At 37.0% G+C, this 21,263-nt stretch overlaps 1 protein-coding gene across 2 annotated transcripts in view; it reads left to right on the top strand.

Moving 5' to 3' along the window:
* The window catches only part of CADPS (calcium dependent secretion activator), a 445,851-nt gene that overhangs the window by 327,417 nt on the left and 97,171 nt on the right, over nt 1-21,263 (top strand). The window contains exons 20-22 of one of the 2 annotated variants that reach the window (XM_058171467.1): nt 6,743-6,889; nt 11,566-11,721; nt 13,738-13,885. In XM_058171467.1, the coding sequence (XP_058027450.1) occupies nt 6,743-6,889; nt 11,566-11,721; nt 13,738-13,885 (451 nt within the window). The remainder of the gene's footprint in view (nt 1-6,742; nt 6,890-11,565; nt 11,722-13,737; nt 13,886-21,263) is intronic. The other variant, XM_058171468.1, reaches the window with a different exon arrangement.

The following is a 21,263-nucleotide window of genomic DNA, read 5'->3' as shown; positions in this document are numbered from 1 at the left end:
GCCAGTCACTTTCGCTTAGCTCTAGGAGGGAGGCATGGGCAAACCACTTCTGAAAAATCTTGCCAAAAAACCCCTGCAGGAATGGAAGAAGAAGAAAAATAATAATATTATACATTTATGCCAATAAAAAAACCCACAAAGTCTATATGAACTTGTCCAGATAATTACCGGGACTCAAGAGTGACTGGGAGGCACCCTCCCAAAAAATGAGGTTAAGAATTATTGAACTCTTTTTTATTATTATATAGTTTTTTATTAGTTTACAATATAACATACAAAGAGAATACAAAAGCAAATATTAGGGAAATTAGGAAAGGAAAAAAGGGAAGGGAATAGTGGGAGGGGGGAGAAGGGAAAATGGAAGAAAAAGGTATTGACTTCCAAATCCTTTGGTGCAGTAAAATAAGGCATTAAGATCTACCCTCAACTTTTTACTTTTTCATAATAATAGAAACTAGCCATTGCTGTAACAACAAATCTATCTAATCGGTAAAACCCAAGGTCAACGTTTCATCTTTTTCCATCTCAAGCACAAAGTCCAGAAGTGGTTTCCAAGTCAAAGTAAAGGTGTTTGTGGTTTTTTTCTTTAATCAGAGCAGTCAATTTAGTCATCTCTGCTAACTCCCACAGTTTTTGCAGCCATTCATCCATTGTGGGAATTGAGGTGATCTTCCATTTCTGTGCATAGAGTAGTCTTGCTGCCGTCAGCATATATAACATCGGAATTCTTGAACTCTTTTTAAGCCATTGTGCCACTCATTTCCACTAATGAAAGCATACAAATCACAGAGACAAGCATAACACATTCATTTTAGGATTTCCACATGGTAGCATTGTTAATCTATTGCAGTGATGACTAAAAGCTAATTATAGCATTTTTCATCAATTTGTTATCATTTAATAAGCCAAAACACTTTTTGATGATTCATTGTAGAGGAATGGGCTTAAACTTTGTTTCTAAAAATTAAGCCCTATAAATCAACTTATTTACTTACGAGTGAATCTGAGTAAGAGTCGTTCGACATAGTTATTTGACAAATGTTTTCCACATCCTGAATGCCATCACTTTTAAACATCATAAACATTGTTAATATATGGGTAGGGGTTCTAACTTAATTAAAATACGTCAAAACTTATAAAACTTTTATACGTTCAGGGACCATCTCCTAAGAAAATACAAGAAGCAACAGAGAAGTTATGAGAAGGAAAGGAACACACTAAACATCTTAAAATTGCAAAGTATGGTAATTAAAAGGGGAACACAATGTGTAACAAATTTTCGTGGCCTGGGAAACATCATTGCCTGGGTCAATAACAAAGATACAAATTAATTGCCTTTATTCCTTATTCAAGCAAAGTTTACTTATTTATTTATTTATTTATTTATTTATTTCGATTTTTATACCGCCCTTCTCCCGGAGGACTCAGGGCGGTGTACAGCCAAGTAAAAATTCAATATATAAACATTAAAAGAAGTTAAAAAGAAATATTATAATGTGGCCGAAATTTTAAAACTATTTAAAATCTTAAAACATAAATACCCAATAAAATTTCAATCCAGTCCCGCTTGAATAAATAGGTGCGTTTTCAGCTCACGCCGAAAGGTCCGAAGATCAGGCAATTGACGTAAACCGGGGGGAAGTTCATTCCAGAGCGTAGGAGCTCCAACAGAGAAGGCCCTTCCCCTGGGGGCCGCCAGCCAACATTGCTTGGCGGACGGCACCCTGAGAAGGCCCTCTCTGTGTGAGCGTACGGGTCGGTGGGAGGCACAAGGTAACAGCAGGCTTAATATCTACCAGTGAAGAATAGAACCATCTATGGAAAGAGAAATGCCAAATATTTTGGAAAAAGCAAAGGGGTCAAGAACAGGAGCTAATATAGGATGAATAGGGACAGCAAATAAAAAGCAAGTTCATCATCCCTTCGTTGGTTGTACCAGCTCTTTGTGAAGATATTGCCAGGGTGGGGTATATATTAAGTCTCATTGGGTATACAAGAAGTCTAGATTATTTTTCTAAGAGATGTTAATAAAAAACAGGAATCTGCCATAAAAATTGAATTTGGAGGAACAGAGATGTCCATGTTAGGGAATGAAATGAGACAAAGATGCAGGCGGTCCCCATATCTATTTAACCTAAACAGTGACTAGAGTATAAGAAAGGCAGGATTGGAAAATGTCACTCATAACGGGAATCAACATCAGAGGTTGAAACATGAACAATTTGAGACAATCGGGCTGTGCCACTATGTAGCAGTAAAGATTTAAAGTAAGAACATGACAAGTTACAAAAACTGGATTGATGTACATTTTGAAATTAAGGAGAAACTTCCTAACAGTGAAGACAACTAACCGGGGGACAGCTTGCCTTCAGAAGTTGTAGGTGTTTCATCACTTGAGGTTTTCAACAAAAGACTGGACAGCCACCTGTCTGAAATGGTATAGGGTCTCCTGCTCAAGCAGGATGTTGGACTAGAAGAGCTCCAAGGTTCCTTCCACTTCTATTCTGATTGATTGAAGTAGACAAAGGCAACATCAGTCTGCACTCTTCAGTGATAGCTAAAAATGACAATTATACCATACTTTAATGCTCTTGTAGATAAAGAGAGTCATTGATATGTAATTCTACAGAGGACAGCAGTAGTATACTTTGGCAAGATCATGAAGGATAAAAAGTATATAAAAATAGGGCTTTTTCTAGTGATCCTAGTAGGTCATGAAAGTTGGATTCTGAGAAAGAGGAAGAGAAAGAAGATAGATCTTATAGATTTGGAGCCAATTATCAAGAGTACCATGGACTCTAAAAAGATAAAAATCAGTCATGAATGAAATAAAGATTAATTCCTTGATGTGATCATCAGTGAGGAGTAACTCACATACTTGGGGAATGTGTAATGAGCAGATAATTGACTAAAAAATATTATGCTTAACAAAATTGTAGGAAGTAGAACTGAAAAGTAATGGATAAACTAGGTCAGTGTTTCCCAACCTGAGTAACTTTAAGATGAGTGGACTTCAACTCCCAGAATTCCCTAGCCAGCAAGCTGACTGGGGAATTCTGAGAGTTGAAGTCCACATATCTTAAAGTTCCTTAGATTACAAAATGCTGAACTAGATAGAACGAGTTAAAAGATTTCTGGAAATATTGATACTGCAGACTGTTCAGAATATCCTGCATTGTCTCATTTACTGTTATTATCAGCCATCAGACTCAAGGTTAAGGCCTTTAACTGTGATCACAGCTGGAGGAGGAGATTTCCACTTAATAATGGCCACTTTGTATTACCTATACGATAACTGGGGGGGGGGGAACCAGTCCAACATTGGTATAACCAATGTGTATAACACAAAAAGTTGAAGGCATTAAAGACAACATTTCTAGGACAAGTTTGATTTGGAGCAATCTTTTTAAAGGTTCACTGTAGAAAATTCTGGTGCCAATCCAATTTATATCTGTTTCCATACAATAGTTGGGATCCCCGAAAATCAGTGAGGAAAATGATATCAGCCAGATTTGTTATGTTTTTAATGTAGAATTTGTTGCTGTTTTTTTGCACATGGGAATTGTTTCTTTCCATCACCGTTTATTGTTGCTCCTTCCCTCCCATGTGCCATTTCAGGCAAAATGCAGAATTTATAATGTCTCTCCGGTGTCGGTTACTAATTTTTTTTAACATAGGGACAGAAAAACTGATGCAATTAAAGAAGAAAAGGAGCCAAGCTTGCAAAGTGGTGACTACCCTGGAATAATTATAAAGTGCATAAACACAGATTAATAATTTGGTATATGATTCTGTCTAGACTGGCTTTCAGAATGAAGTTGAAACTAATTTCTTAATGCCGTAGTATGACAGATAATATATAAATATAGCAAGATAGATCGGAGTTTCGCTTCTCTTAAACTGGGCAGATGGTACTTAAATCATTTTGTTTCCTATAAGAGATGGATGATATGTGAATATTTTTTTTACTGTCTTTGCTGGAATATGTCTGCTATAACCAGCTGTCCACAGTGAGCACTGTTTATGTCTTCAAATGTTTGTTTCCTGTTAGCATAGTAACTATGCTCAGAGAATGTATTTCTAGAGACCAATACCACGTGAAAATTTCATTTTACTGGGTTATTGTTTTGTGGCTATGTCTGTGGCATCTTTTGAAGTAGTGAGACTAGTCTATAATGTGTAGGTTAATTTTAATTTAATTTCACCCTAATTAAATCACAATATGTTCAAAGGGAAAATGAATCAAATCTTACTGCAGAAAAATAAGGACTGCATCAGTTAAAACTAAAGATTCACATATATTTGCAATTTTCTATAGGAATAGGCAGTCCTTGTCTCCTGAAGTTCCCATTCCTTGAAGGAGGGGTGAATTTTTTGGTAAAATATGCTGATATGGGAGAAAAGTGAGACTATAATTAAAATTACCCAGCAAAATCAGTCAGCATAATAAGAATTATCCCATATACTCTCAGACTTTCTTTCACATTCATACAATTTGTTCTATTTTTATTCCTTTCTCTTCCTTTTTCCTTCCTTCCTTCCCTCCTTCCTTCCCTTTCTTTCTGCCTCTCCTCTTCCTTTTTTCCCCTCTAGTCTTCCCAACTGAGTGCCTCCTTTACTCATCCACTGCATATCACAATGGGACAAAGAGAGAAAGAGAATTCCCATTTATTTATATGTATGAATTTTCCCTCTAAGCTTAACTTTGTGTTGGGCAAAACCAACAAATGACTGCTTCTTTGCAAGTTGTATCCAACTTGTGAGCCAGTCTACACACTTACAAGTGATGTTCAAGAGAAGCAAAGAGTTCATTAATGCTAGATATGTCCATAAGACTAGATCTCAGCAAACTGTTCATCTCAGCATTTAGATTATTATGTGCAAAGATTTTCAGTCTGTTTTATTTTGTATAAAGGTATCTTTGGATGATGTACAGTATACTGAACACCAGTGTTTGCCAACTTCAGGATGTGTGGATTTCAACCCCCAGAATTATCCAGCCAGCAGAGAGCCTGAGGAACTCTGGATTTTGAAATCCACACATCATAAATTGGTATACTTGAAAAGCACTACTGTACTGTGTAAAGTCATCCTGAATGAAGTAATATATATGTTCAATATTCGCTCACTTATTCAAAGTGAGCTCCTATATGATTATTACATGCATTCACCAAGTTTTTGCCCACAACTACGGAGAAACAATGTTTGCATCATCTTCTGAAGGTCAGAATAGAGCTTTGGGGTGGAAGCAGAAGCAAAGAAATAAATATTTTCTTCTGTTGGTATCAGGACTTATTGCACAGAGAGTTTAGATTGTATGCAAATGTCAATTTCATGCTATTTTGCTATACATTTGAAAACAAGTTAAATATTTTTGTACATTTATTTATAAATGGTAGATACTCCTCTGATCTGAATAAACACATATCATATTCTCTGTGCAGCTATTCTCCTTGCAACTTACTTGGACATAAATGTGATGCACCTCAAAGCAAAATACTTTTGAGTCAATATGCACAAAATTAGATTCTGCTTCCATCTGCAAATTATGGAAGCTCATCAAATTCCTCGTGTACTTCATCCAACTTGGATTTTGAAGCTGCAATTCTGTTATAAAAGTTACACACTCCTCTAGGTTCTTCAAATTGTATAGTTTCTCCAGTACAATATATTTACCAGTCAGGAAGTTTCTGTACAGTACTACATGATGAGGCCCATAATATCTAGAAAAGTTTGATTTATTGATTTGTGTATGTGCCAGTAAGCCATTGTTGATTCCAGATCCATAGTTGCTCAGTTCTGATGTGTGTAAGAACAATTTTGCCCTTTCACAGCCTTCAGCAGAATCCTATAGCATTGCCAATAATTTGTTCAAAGCAATTGCATAGGGAGGCCCAAGTTTACCTGAAGATGTACATTCTCTGTTTGTATGAATGGAAAAGGGAGCCATAGACTGAAAAACAGGGGATCCCATTTTTTACTGGTAAGACCTTCCCCACATGGATATGGGATACGTTATAGGCAGGTCCCTATCCCATATGGTGCCACTCAATGAGAATATTATTTGCTTGTTTTATTAAATAGATTTTATATGGCCACCCACCTTACATGGATGCTATATAAAATGTATGGTAACGCCACGTGTTTGGAGTAAAATGCCTACCTAGAGAAAAACCCTGCCCATATATTCAATTACTAAACCTCTTTTATAATAAACACAGACACACAAATCTACAAAATAGTCGTATTAGATTTTTTTTTTTTTTAGGATAGCTGTGCCATTTTGTCCTTCAAGTCTACATGCCGATCATTAAAACCATTTGAGTGTGTCCCTCGTCTTTTACCTAAGACCTAATTAAAGTCTACAGTTTTTAAAATGTGGTAGCAGTAAGTTTCGTCCTTCTGTATCGATGTTTTAAGTTGCTCTTTTATAAATGTTCCTTCTTTTGTTTTTGTCCTTGCTCTCTCTCTCTCTCTCTCTCTCTCTCTCTCTCTTTCTCTCTCTCTCTTTTTGTTTTAGCAACTTGTGATTGCAGAGTGCTGAAATAACGCAAAATCCTCAATCCCACACTTAAGCCTTTCCATACTCATGCTTCTCTCTGAAATGTTTTTGGTTTGGGTTTTTTGATTGTTGTCTTGCTGTGAACTTTGCAGATTTCTTTCTGAGTGCCACCGTGCTTCTGCTGCATCAGCATTGTCACCGTGATGGTATTTTTTTTCTTTCTGTCTGTTTCTTCCACAGGAGCTTAACAAGTAATCTGCCCAATGTGAATCTACCAAATGTGAATCTCCCTAAAGTTCCAAACCTACCAGTTAACATCCCACTAGGCATTCCTCAAATGCCTGCCTTTTCTGCACCGTCATGGATGGCTGCTATCTATGATGCTGAGTGTGTATTCAGTTCAATAGATCTCATTTCAAGCAAATAAATAAATAAATCTTGGCATGAATATGAATTGTTCATTTCGAGTCAACAGATCTGTAAAGGGAATCATTGCAGAAGAGCAATACGGATGTCTACCCCAAACCACCCGAAAGGCGGGCAGCAGGCATTGAAATTGGCAGATGGGCATTTTATTTTATTTTTTTATTTATTTTATTGTTATTTGACAAAATTAAACACACTGAAGTTATATTTTTTTAAATGCTGTTTCACACTGGAATCGATAGTCTTCTGGTTAAAATTGGTCTTTCCAGGATCCCATGGTTGTATATACATCTAAATGTGAGCCAAGAGATATCTATCGGATTTTTTTTTAAAAAAATGCATTCAAAAAGAGAGAGCTTGTTCTCATTAACTACTTTGGGATCAAAATCTAATCTGTTTTATTTGTTTAGTTCCTAATTTTCTGAATGATTGTCCAGAATAATAAAAATAATCCTCTCCTTTTTGGAAGGGAGGCATCTAGAAAATACATATTACCCCAATTATTCTTGCTTAGTTAATTTTACCAAATAATCTTGGATAATAATCAGTCACATCAGTCCTATAGCTACATGGGAAACAATATAATCACAGCCTTTCCAGTATTGAACCTCGACTGCCAAAGTTCACTATGGCTTGGAATTGTGGGAGTTGAAGTCCTATACATCTGAAGATGGCCTATGTTGGATTTCCATGGGGTTGCTGATGATTCCATTAATACAGCTAACTAGCCTAGATTATCTCAATACGGAGAACATTTTTATATTTTAAATAGCCTGAGATGAAAACCACCCCTCCCCAGTCCTGCTGCCTCTATTATTGTTAAAATCCTGTTCTTCCATGCAAGTTTTTTTTTTAATGGAATTTTTAAAAAAGTGCATTAAAGTCACAGCTGTTTACTTGCCCATGGACCCTGCAGCTTATAACATAGTTTATCTACATAGTCTGCTCTGGACATTTCCGAGAAGATCTTTGCATCTGCTACTAAAAAGAGTTCTGAATTTCTGTGATTACAAACATCAGTTTTGTTTAAGAATAGAGCCAGTTATTTCTGAACAAATATTTGACATCATACGTTTGGTTTTTTTTTTTAAATGTTGCCACAATACATTTCCTCCTTTGCAGGAAATCTTTGTTCTTCCAAACAAATATGCTTGACTGCTTTGCAATTCTAGGAAATGCTAAGATTTTTTGTCTTGTCTTTCCTTTCTTTCTTTTTTCCTTCCTTCCTTCCTTCCTTCCTTCCTTCCTTCCTTCCTTCCTTCCTTCTCCCTTCCTTCTTTTCTTTCCTTCCTCCTTTCCTTTCTCCCTTCCTTCTTTTCTTTCCTTGCCTCTCATCTTCTCTCTCTCTCTCTTTCTTTCTTTCTCCTTCTTCTTCCTTCGTTTTCTTTCCTCTCCTCTCCTCTTCTCTCTCTCTCTCTCTCTCTCTCTCTCTCTTTTTCGCTGAACAAATGTAGACAACAGGAAATAGGAACACAAGAGGACAATTTTGTAAACAATTTATTTTATTTTTACATGCATGGTAATGAAATGTCATCTTCTGAATCTCTTCTTGTCATGCATCATTTCATGACAGAGATAACTGGCACAGTTTAAAGTTGCTTTTGGTGGCATATCTGTGTCAGTGTATTTGTTCATTTGTAAGGACCAGCAAAAATATAATGCTGGAAATAAGAAACCCCCAATACAGAAACAAAGTTAATAACAGCTGTAGATTATTATTTTATTATTATTGTTTTCAGTCACAATGGAACCATTATGCATATGTATTCTCTTGCAGGCAAATAATGTCTGGAATAACAAAACATGATTTATTCAATGTCTGATTTAAGATGACGTGGAAGTGCACCCTTGTGACTTCAAACCATGCTTATTTCTTTGTATTGTGTACAACCAAGCTATGATTCAAACAAATCACAATGTGATTGTGATGTCCCGACTGGGACATTTTGTGTTGTTCAGAGGAAATGTATCTTTTCCAACTGACATTATACAGACTCAATCACCATCACTCTATCATTTGTTCACTTTTTTTAAAATGTACAACATGTTCTGATCATAATCAAATTTCCCCATGTGGCAACAAATGATAATGAAGTCAAATTATAATAAGAATGTTAGTTTGAATAAGTTGTTCTTTTTTTGAACAATCATTCAGGAACAGGAATCCATTTTTAAATTTCCAAGTTGAGATTTTTTTTCCCCCTCCCAAACCACCACGATTTTAAATTGCAAATGAAATGAATAGCTGTTCAAAAAAAATGTTTGCAATTCATATTCATGTTAAGCTGATTTATGAAAGGTTAGATTAGATTAGGCAGTCTATGTAAACTGGGGGAAAAAACCCTACTTTGCTCTGTGCATGCTGTGTGATATTGTTCCATTTTACTTTATTTTTGAAAAGATAAGAATCAAGGCCTTAATCTTACACAGGGTTCCTCAAAGTCTCGTTGAAAATGACACATACTCATGAGTGCAGATGTTTAAGATCAGAGCCCACAGCCCTTGCAATGGAGCAATCGTGTGAAGCTGAGCGCTGCTAAATATGCCACTAAACTTCCCAGTTTGAAATCTTTAAAAATCCAAGGAGCTCTCGAAAAAGGAAAAGCCAAAAACAATCTAATGTTTTTTTTTGTTTTTTTTTTGAAATTTCTAGAAGCAGATGGGTGTCATCATGTTGTAATAATAAGTAACAGTTATTGCATTCCTGGCTACCTAATTGCTTAAAACAAAAGCACTCTGTTCCAAAACACTATTTTTCCAAAAGCAGGATTAGATTGGGTTTGAAAAAGAAAAAGGTAAACATTTTCAAATGTATATCTGAACCAGAAGAAACAGGAACTAAGCAGAATCAAAGCTGACATCAAGTTTCTGAATCCATGTACAGGTAGTCCGTGACTTACAACTGTTCGTTTAGCGACCGTTCAAAATTATAACAACACTGGAAAAAAGCAACTTAGGACCACTTACCACACTCATGATGGTTGCAACAATCCCCATGGTCACATGATTTACATTTGGATGCCTGACCGCCGACTCATATTTATGACGGTTGCAGGGTCCCGGGATCATGTGATCCCCTTTTGCAATCATCTGACAAACAAAGTCCATGGGGAAGCAGATTCACCTTAACCACCGTGTCACTAATTTAAGAACCGCAGCGATTCACTTCACAAATGTGACAAGAAAAATCATAAAATGGGGCAAAACTCACTTAAGAAATTTCTCACTTGTCAACCTAAATTTGGGGCTCATTTGTGGTCATAAGTCGAGGGCTACCTGTATGCTATGGTATTTCTCTGATGGTCTGTTCTTCAAGAAAATGCCTGATTCTCTATCTTTTCATTGATTCCAGTTCCCTTCTACCCATTTAGGAACATGCTTCAGTGTTTTCACCCCCCTATCTGGATATGTCTGTTTTCTACAACTAAGTCAATGCATTGTTTGAATAATTACCTTTGTTGGCCTAGGATTCCAAGAGCCCCTTGGCATGTTGGGAATATGGTTTCCACCTGTGCGTTTAGCTTTCTCTTCCCTACTGTAGCATTGATTCAATGCGGCTGGCATCGGTTACAATAGAAACAGTCTTCCTCATTTGTTTCTATAGACGATATCAGCGTGACATGACAATGCATGGTGTGTCAAATATCAATCACTGTGTTAGCATTAGTGGTATGCGAGGAGTGGGAATAATATTTTGAAGCTTCCTTGGTCATAATCATTATGGGGGGGAAAACAAGAAAAGGAAGGAAGAAGGGTAGTAAATAGATGTATAAATTTCTCAGCGTAAAACCTAATGTAAAATTTACCTTGTGAGTGGAGGCATTAGGCATAATTTTAGTTGAACAGAAGTCTAATCAGCAGCGAGACAGGATACCTCCAAATATATGAGAAAAATCTGAACAAGAAAACAAAACAAAACAGAGCAAAACAAAACAAAAACCTTACAGAAACCTGGTTAAGTATATTGATCCCTCCTTCTCCAAAATAATTCTGTTTCAAAAACAAAAATGGGTCAAATGGTTAGTAAACTCAACCCTTTCTGAGCTGTTTTTTTTAAAAAATGTCTCGTTGTGAATAATTTAATTGCCTTACCCTGATTTATTTCCAGCTGTTCAAAAAATCAGGTCCTCGCTCACCACTTGTTAGCACTGTTTTTTTTTCCCCCTCGAAACCCTTGCGAAAAAGGAAGTGGGGGAGAAAAGGAAAGATAACAAATCTGGTAATCTGTGAAAATAAAATGCATGAAACCTAAAAATAACCACATGCAATTGTGTAGTGCGGTTATTATCAAGTAGAGATGTCCCTTTACTTTGTAGAGCCTTCAATTCAACAACTACAGAAGGAAATGTGGTTATTGAAAAGGGCTGAGTTCTTTTTCCCATACGCGGTGTTTCCAGATGAATGTCCATTTCTTACATGACTTGTCTTCTCCGTCTGATCTGGAAAGACTTGTAAGAGATAGGTAGACTAGAAAACCTGACAAGCCTGATGATGGAGATTCCCCATGGCGTTGTTCTGTGTCTTCGGTCACTGTTACACCCCATTCTGTGTGTAAGAACAATCTCCACATCAGGATTCCAAAATCAGTGAGCTGGCTGTAACCTGGTTGTTTCTTATTTTTCATTTTATCCTGGCAGCAATGGATCAGGAACATCAGAAGATCTGTTTTGGAAACTAGATGCCTTACAGACCTTCATCAGGGATCTACACTGGCCTGAGGAAGAATTTGGGAAACACTTAGAACAACGGCTAAAACTTATGGCTAGTGATATGATTGAATCTTGTGTAAAGAGGTGGGTTGAAATATGAAAATCGTGAAATGGAAATGATTCTAATTGCTAGAATTTACAGATTGTTCTTTGGTCACCTTTTTAGGACTTGAACAAGCCTGACTCTGAATTGAATACCAGTTCTTACTACATTTTGGATTAGAGGGACACAGTTTTTGGAAATCCCAATTCCCTTGTTATCATTGTGGCAAAAAAGGGGAGAAAGGAGTATTATGTTCATCCCCTTGATTTATTTATAAAAATAATAAAGGTGGGATTTAAAAAAACTTTTATTTAAAAAGATCGGTAATGGTGCCTACTCTAACTCTATTACAAACAGAACTATACGAAATGGAAAATACGGGTTTACTGCCCAAATAAGAGCCCTTTTTCTCATTTTCACCTTTTATCACATGTTATCTGGTGCACAACTTGCAAGACATTGGGTTTACCTTACTTTACTGTGACTCTTGGGTTACTTCTAGAAAAGAAGGGAATACAAGGAAGAGCTGAACTATAAACAGGGAGTTCCTAATTATAAAAGCTCTGTCTTCCCCCTATGGTTTCGTTGTGTCTGAAAATTAAATTTAAACTGAGCAACTTTATTAGGGTTCCTGGAGCTCTGTATCATTTTTATATGTTTGGCCAAGGAGCTGATGTGTAGGTGTGTGCAAAAATCTAACTTACAGTTGCTTATGTGACAATTATGAAGAGAACAGGCAAGCAGGAAACATTGTGAAAAAATATTAAATATAAAGTCACTGTGCAGTCGACCAATTAACAGGTTTGTTTAAGTTGTGCTTAAAGCAGAGCTTCCTTTCATTCTGTGAGTCTTCTTTTTTGGTCCCTGTTATACTTCAGTTACAAATTAGGTAATAACAGCCATATTGTAGGAATGCATTTTTATCGCTTGCCGTGATAACATCATCACACTGTTTAATTAATATGGGAAGGTACTCACTAATTTTCTTGTCTCTCGATATAGAAATAGAAACAGTCTGAAGAGTATGACTAAAAATGTGATAAAAAATATTTACCAAATTGGTTTCAAAACAGATAGAAGCCAAGTAAAATGTCCCTCTTACCAATTTCTTTGATACCACAATATGTTGGCTATTATCTGAGGAGCCATCTTGCCCCAGTAGGCAACACAAGGTGTTGGTTATTATCTGAGGAGCCATCTTGCCCCAGTAGGCAACACAAGGTGTTGGCTATTATCTGAGGAGCCATCTTGCCCCAGTGGGATTGGCCTGCCCTACTCACTCCAGTGGAAGGGACTTGCTACAGACTCCACTGGTTGATGAATTTCAGCTGATGGAGTCAAAGAGAAGAGCCTTTTCCACAGTGGCCCCCACTCATTTGAACATTCTGCCACAGGAAGTAAGATCTGCCTCCACCCTTCAGGTGCTTGAGAAAGGCCTTAAAAATCTGTTCTTGCTGGCTGGCTTGGAAAACTCTTTGCTTTGGGATGCTTCACAAGATAGCAGAATGTGAGAGGGAGTGCCCCCGTGCCGTCCATCTCCTTTTTAGTTCTTATAAAAATGTTAAGTGGTTTTATATTTACCTTTTTGCTCTTTTGCAAGCTGCCCAGAGTCCCTTTATCAGTGAGATTGATGGCATATAAATTTAATCAAGCAATAAACAAACTTCTGTTTAAGAAACTTTATGAAGGACACTCAGGACACTTATAACTCCACCATACCCAAGGATGTCCTCAAACTGTGGTCCAAAAAGTCAAGATAGCAGCCACTATGATTCATTTGGAGCTCCACCTTTTTTATGTGTGAAAACAGGTGAAGGTTTGGTCATACCCCATGGCTGCCATCTTAACTTTTTTTTAATCATACTCTATGGACAGCCCTGGCCATACTAACATGGCTGGCTTGATCTCTTTTTTCTTCTGACTTTGATATCAGACTGCAGTGTCCTTTGTTCTGAAGCCTTTGGATTGTGTTGCATTGATCACAAGGATTATTTGATGCAGTATATTTATACCTCAGCCAAACATCTTTCTTTCTTATTTTTAATCATGCTTCATAGAACCCGGATTGCATTTGAAGTAAAACTACAGAAAACAAGCCGATCAACAGATTTCCGAGTCCCTCAGTCAATATGTACAATGTTTAATGTTATGGTTGATGCCAAAGCTCAATCAACAAAACTTTGCAGTATGGAAATGGGCCAAGAGGTAAAATGCATTATGAAAAAAAATGTGATTTTTGAGAGAGAAAAGGTCTGCAAATTTTGCTAGATTCAGAAATGTTCTAACATAGAGACTATGCAGATGAAAACCCTGGATATATCCACCAAATCTGTCTACATAGTGCAGATAATCAGATCCTTTGGCAAAGAATGATGTGCACAATATACCTATAACATAGCCTATTTATGCTCGACAGTATGCAATATTGAGTCATTAACTCAACCTTGGAATCTTTTTCCCTCAAAATGTTGATCTGTCCAAATTGAAAAGAAGACATTATTTTGACTACCGTAAAAAACATAAATATTTAAACTAATGTCTTTATAGGGAAATAAATTGTTCAACTAATATGTTGCTTTTAAAAAGGCAGTTTCCAGAAGTTATGTTTTAACATACTTCAAGGTCCTTAATGACTCAGCTGCTTCAAACAGGTCCAATGTTATCATCTGCTGGTTTAATTTGTTTTCCTTTTTAAGATTATAACCTAATGATTATAACCATTATAACCTGAGGTTTTCTAATTTTAATGTAATATGATGAAGTAGAAAGACATGCTGAATTGAGCTTGATGAAATGTTTCATCCGAATCAGTTTTGCTCAGAAGACGTCAACATTTTTCATCTCCATTTAAGACCAATCCAGGGTTTGGATTTTTCTATCACATTTTCAGTACTGCAAGCTATTCAATGTCTCATGTGCAGAATCTATTTCCTATGTGTTCCAATTCAATTTTTTGTTTTGTTGATTGTATACCTAATCTGGATACTTTAAAGATCCAGAAAGAGGGACTGGATTCAGTGTGAGATTGGGCTCACCATATAACCGATCAGTTCCTTTTGTTTGCATTTCTTTTTCTTGCTTTAATCTATCATTTCTTTATGTTTGTTTTGTTTTAGCTATCGTTTGTGATTTATTCCAAGATGCAAATTTACAGTTATGGGTGCTAAAACATTTCCCTCACCAAAATCCAAATTTAATTTGTAACCAACCCCTTTGCTTTTTGGTCCATACATAGCTTCAATACCAAGAATTTCAAGCTTTTCTCTTACATCATCTTGATTTGTGCAGCTTTTCATTCTGCTTTTGCAGATAATACCCCATGAAAAAAATATCAGAATAGGCTCCTCCCTTTCCAAGATCCACTGCAGCTCTGCCTTTATATCCATATGTATGAAAGGAAGAGATAAGGATAAGAAGTAATCACAAACTTTCAGTGATTTTCCTTAATCTGAGAAGAGGGCAGAGTTAAAGACGTGAGCGCTACAAAACCTCTTTTAAAGATTTGGCATGATAAGGTTCCAATCACTATAGTAAAAAAAACAAAACCCTTTTTTGTGAAATCTTTTGCCAAACAGATGCTAGACTTTTGTATAATATACTGCAAGCTAATGAGGAAAGTGGGTGACCCAGAGAATATTCTGAGCTGAAAAGCTCAGAGAAAAGGAAGCCTACCTATACACACATTTTACACACACACAAACACATCTATGTCGATAGTCCCCGAGGACTATTCAATTATGGCAGATAACAAATAAATAAATAAATATACCATTCACATCACACATGGACCACATTCTCATAGTTGTTCATATACACCATTCACACAACTCACACCAACCCTCATGCTACAAACCACTATCGCAAACTCTCATCCAACATGCATGTGCCATCTTCACTCCATTCCCTGTAAATTGGGAGGAACATGAAAAAATGTTTCAGTGATAATCGTTTCCTTGATATTTAGAGCCATAAAGAACCACCACTTTCCTTCCATCTCCCTCTCAATGTTGTGTCTCTTCGCCCAATCTCTGTTATTATTACTGCAGTAGTTAAACTACCGCTTCAGAAAGTACTAAAGCAAGTTAAAAAAAGGTTTGCAAAAAAGCCTATGGAGATTCTCAGTCATCCAGGTCATGGTTGTCCCAAAAGTGCTTTTTCAAAAGGCAACTGGACTTTGTTTTTTCTTGAAGATGTTTCACTTCTCATCCAAGAAGTGTCTTCAGTTTGGATGAGAAGCAAAACAAACGTCCTCAAGAAAAAACAAAATCCAGTTGCCTTTTGAAAAAGCACTTTTGGGTTACCAAAAAAAAAAAGGTTACACGTGTGTGAAAAGCTACAAAACAAGCCTTGGAGAATATGATCCCTCAGAAAAAAAGAAGAGTTTTGGTTGTTCATAACCATTTGATTTTCTGCTAACAAAGTTTCTTTTTAAAATGTATTCTCTTTAAACATTCAATATCTGTTTTTCAGTACTCCCGGTTTGTATCTCATAATTCCCATCAGTAAGAAAACCTATTAACCAATGCTCAGCACTATCCTTATAGCATTATCCTTATACCACAACTAAAAGTAGGCTTGACTCATACAAATTTTATACTGTAGCATTTAATTTTAACTAGCTGTCAGATTTATTTCTTATCAGGTTCAAGGCAAAAGCCACATCAGCTTACTTTGCCCTACCCAAATATCCAATATGATTTGTTACTCATATTATATTTGCAGAGCTACAACCATCATGGCAATAAATTGATAACAATCAATTGAGTTGTGCAAAGAATCAGCCTTTGTACACTTAAGTACATCCATGTCTGCTTCTTAGAGAACATATGCAGAGATCCCACAGTGATTGCATAAAGTAGCATTTGCTGTCGTTTAAATATTTTAAACAAATAGCAAAACCTAATAGAGCCATGGATCAGATGTGAATTATCAGTGCATATGTTACTGTCTCATATGTGTTTATGTTTTTTACTCTCTCTTTTGTTTGCTCTTTTACTCATTTCAGTTACTCATACCCCTTTTTTCTTTGATCCCCCCCCCCCCACCCGTTCCTCTTAAAGATTAAAAATTTCACACTTAAATGAAGGGTTGTGTGTAACTCCTGACAATTATACTAGATTTTCTTCCTATCTCCTTCCTCAAAAAATAAGAAGGGCAATACTGGATGTTTGCTATCATACAAGGTCCATGTATGTTTTTAATTCAAGAGAAAGAAATATGCTCATTTTTACTGCATTTTAACCTCCTGCCGTCCATGTTGGGTGCAGTGGGGATGCTGTATCCGTTCCCGATCTAAGGATTGACGCGATCACTCCCAGGATCACCTAATACCCCAGCCTCTTTTCAGTGGGAATCCTCAGTGGTTCTCACATTTTTCATTTCTTCTTTTTAATAAATATCTCCCCTCTTTACTCATTTTACAGCTGATCCAAATTTTTACCTTACATGGCAACAATCAATTTGCAATAGTTTCTCTTCTGAGCAGGTAATGGAATTAGCTGGTCAAACAAAGAAATTTGATTAATGACAAAGAATTTTGATTAATTTTAAACAAAATTTCCTGACTTCACACTAGTTCAGAAGAATTTCAGGGCAGAAAGAGTTCATTTTATACAATCGCTTCATTTCTAAAATATTCACAGTTTCTTTGAGTTGAGAAAAATACAAGTACTACACCGTAAGGTTTTTCCACCATTAATGATCCCATAAACTTTGTTGCAGATTTTTTTGGGGGGAGGATATGATCAGAAATAGAATAATTAAATACATTTTAGGGAAAATATTATGCTGAACACATATGCCCATATTCTCCTGTGTCCTTATATTTAAAGGCAGCTGTTCAGACATTTGGCAGACATAATTTACCCCTTAAATATTTTTCCTCTGAATTTTTAATGTATGGACAGGCAGAATTGTATGTAAAGAACATGTTGAGTTTGATCTGGTATGTTTTGTTTCATTTCCAAGGTCAGCTTTGGTCACTGATGAAAATGCAGCATATACACAATCTGTTAGCAGTTCTATAGTGCCTCTCACATACAGTTACTCAAATCAGATGGAATCTGCTTAGGAAACTTCATCTACCAAGAAATAAGGCTAAAGTTTCCAATAGTTTGGGATAATTTGAAATAGCAAGCCACTCCTGAAATGTGTTTTAGCTAATGCAAGCGCCTATCATGGTACAGTGTAACTTCTGAGTCCAATTATTCATATTTATTTGTTTGCTTGTTTGTTTGTTTGTACTACACCCTAAAGTAAAAAAAAAATGTCAAGATGAAAACAAGGTTACAAAAACGTTAGAAGGAGTTAGTATAGAAGCATGTGGGGGGGGGGGGGGAATAGAATTCATAGAGAGAAATGTGAATGAATGAAGAAACAAATATATAAGGCAACCGAAGGTTATAGTGGAAGGAATCTTTTGATTGCCAGAAGGAGAAAGTATTCCAAGAAATTAATACTATTGATGACTCACTATGGTTAATACTTGGCTGTTTGAGGTGGCCTGGACAATGGGGAAGTGAGAAGAAGCATCAGCATATGAGGTCACCAATTCTGAAGCAGACGGCAGCATCAATAAAGGAGAATCTTTGTAGCTCGGGATTGAAATGAGGGGTCCTTGGCGCTCTCTGAGTTTGGTTGTTTTCTTGCAGACATTTCATTACCCAAACTAGGTAACATCATCAGTGCTAATCACTGCTAGCAGCACTGATGATGTTATCTAATTGGGATAATGCAACATCTGCAAGAAAACAACCAAGCTCAGAGAGCACCAAGGACCCCAAGATGACAATGCAAGATACAGCTATAGTAAACACAATTCAGAGCAAACTCAATAATTCACTTCCAAATATCTGGAGCAGAATAGCAATGTAGGAATGGCAGGGAAATGGGCTACCTACAACTATGCTTGTTGACTTTCTCCCATCTTATGCTGCTTGTGTGGGTGCTCTTAAGCTGAACACAGCAAAAGGTAGCATTAGCTTTTACCAGTTCTCTGCACAAATCTTAGGCTCCCCACCCATCCTGAATTTGTTTCATTGGAGACTTTGATTCCACAGAGACAAGCATGTTATATAACTCTCTGCTGCAGGGTTGCCATTAATGCATATTTGAAAATCACTCATGAAAAAGGATGTTCTTCCTCTAATTAAAATACTGTCATCCAGACTTAGGAAGCTTAGAGCTTATCTATAGCTTAAGGGTGGAGCAGATGCTTGCCATTCAGAGATCCCAAATTCAATCCCTGTTCCATCTAGAGACAGAGATCAGATAGCATATGATGGAAAGATTCTGAAGGAGATATTTTAAGGCCAGAGTAACCTTCCCTAAATCCCCAGTTCCTAGATGTGTTGGGACTTGCACAGTTTGGAAGTTGTCACAATACATCTGGAGGATGCCAAGTTGGGAGCGACAGAAAGACCACATGGAACTGGACAAATCATCTGAGTCAAAATAGATATTGCTTTAAATAATTGTCCTTTTCATGGTGGAGTCTTCTAAAATAGCAGGCTTTCAGATTAAGACAAGAAGGAATCGAGATTTAACTCCTTGTCTTCAATCAAATGAGATAGTTTCCTTATTTCCTCCTTCACTGTTTTCAATAAGAAAAAGTGCGGAAGAGCCAGTCATGTTCTTAACGTGTCTGAATTCCCGACTCTGAATTCCAACCAATCTATGGATTTGTTGACAACCAAGTTAGTTTAGTATATGCAAGTTAGAATCCATCTGTCTTGCCACAGCTTTCTCCTTTTCTTGTGACATTTCCCAATTCCTATCAAAGCCCAGGCAGAATAGTCTCAATATATAGGAATGACAGTTTTGCAGGCCACTCCCTTCAACCCATGTGAAGAAGCTGGTTTGTTATGTGCTCAATATAATGATAGTGTCTACTAATGAAGCAGTAAGTGCTTAGTTGCAGGGATAGTTGAGGCAAAAGTTTGAACAGCCATAGAACTGTGTAATGGGAACCTGAAAAGCAACCATCAGGCATTCACCATTTCAATGTGTGCCAACAGCAAAATCTTCCATTTATAAATCCACATCCACACCATACATCAATCCCTATCATCCACATTGAACCCGTGATGAAACTAGACTGGGAATAAGATGTCAAAGGTCTTTAAAATATCTGGTGCTGTAAGATTAGCCCAAATCCCAATATCTTTATACAACAATCCCATGAACCAAAAGGACACAGCACTGATTTAAATGTTGATTTAGAAGTGATTATAAAGAAACATATAGAAGATAGTAATCCTAACTATCCTGTTTCCTCGAAAATAAGACATCCCCTGATAATAAGCAGAATCGGGCTTTTGAGCGCATGCGCTAAAATAACCCCCCCCCAAAAAAATTTAAATGCATGCGCAGCCAGTCCCACCATTTCCTCTGGTTTCTTCCACATGCCCCAAAATAATAAAACCTCCCCGAAAATAAGGCCAAGTGCTTATTTCGGGGTTCCAAAAAATATAAGACAGGGTCTTATTTTCAGGGAAACATGGATATAACATGATAGAATCTGATTGGCAAAGGTTACACCCGGAGTAAGATTTAAGTTTGTTGAACATGGACTTGTTGGCCCACCTTCTCAATGAATTCAGGAGAAATATTTGGAGTAGTGCTTGCTTTGCTTTCCGAAGGTCAGAGCTATTTCTCTCTCTAAAGATTTAATCTTCCTGTTCAACTCCACCAGCATAAGTTCTGTTTGTATCAATAGTACTTGCCATGGTGAGGAACTTTGAGGATCAAATCTTCAATCTTTCTGGCTCCATTCTAGTGCTTCTGTGCCTGCTGCCATTCTTATTTGCGTTGTAAACAAGGTTTTAATTGAAAATATATTTGTCAATACATTTCACACTGTATTATTTTGCACACACCTAGCCATCGTTTTAGTTAAAACTCATAATTTATCCAACGAAAATGAACACTAGCACGAGAATTTCCTCATCTCCAACAAACAAAAGTTCTTGATTAAAACAATATGATAATGTGGCAAATTAAGCATGTCTTTGGACTTATACGCAAAACCCAACGGGGAGGGGGCTAGAAACCAGTTGAGAGAATATTTTCTTTTAAATTCCATGCTCTGCCACCATTTCTCATGGACTGCATTTTCAAAAGCATTGGTGCATTTTTGGAAACGTCCAATTTGCACGTTCTTTGATGTCTTTCTGCTCAGCTTACCATGCATGTAAAAGGAGCCCATTTAAATGCATGCATTAGGGGCAGACTGTGCCAGATTTGGGTGCATACAGTATTGTACCCCCCCAAAAAAGATAGTTTTGTTTTTGTGTGCTTTTCAAATGATGATCTGACCAATTTAGCTCTCCTGGTGTGCATGGTGTCCAATTGCAAGCTTCATTCTGTGCTTAGTAGGCAACACGTCTCGGTCTCTCAAAGGGTCCCATTCAGCAGAACACATCGATGGCTTTGTGGGTCTCAGCAATTGTTCCGTTGAGCACGTTCTTCATGATACGGCATGTGACTTCTCAGCAGTACTGCCTGCATCCCACCTTCCAGAGGAAATATCTGCAAAAAGTGGCTGTGGCTGCTGGAGAAAGGGGAGAGGGGAGTTTGCACGCGA

This window comes from Ahaetulla prasina, chromosome 2, assembly GCF_028640845.1.
Source record: "Ahaetulla prasina isolate Xishuangbanna chromosome 2, ASM2864084v1, whole genome shotgun sequence".
Taxonomy (NCBI): Eukaryota; Metazoa; Chordata; class Lepidosauria; order Squamata; family Colubridae; genus Ahaetulla; species Ahaetulla prasina.
Note: the sequence above shows the minus strand (reverse complement) of the source record. Positions and strands in the feature narration are given on the sequence as shown.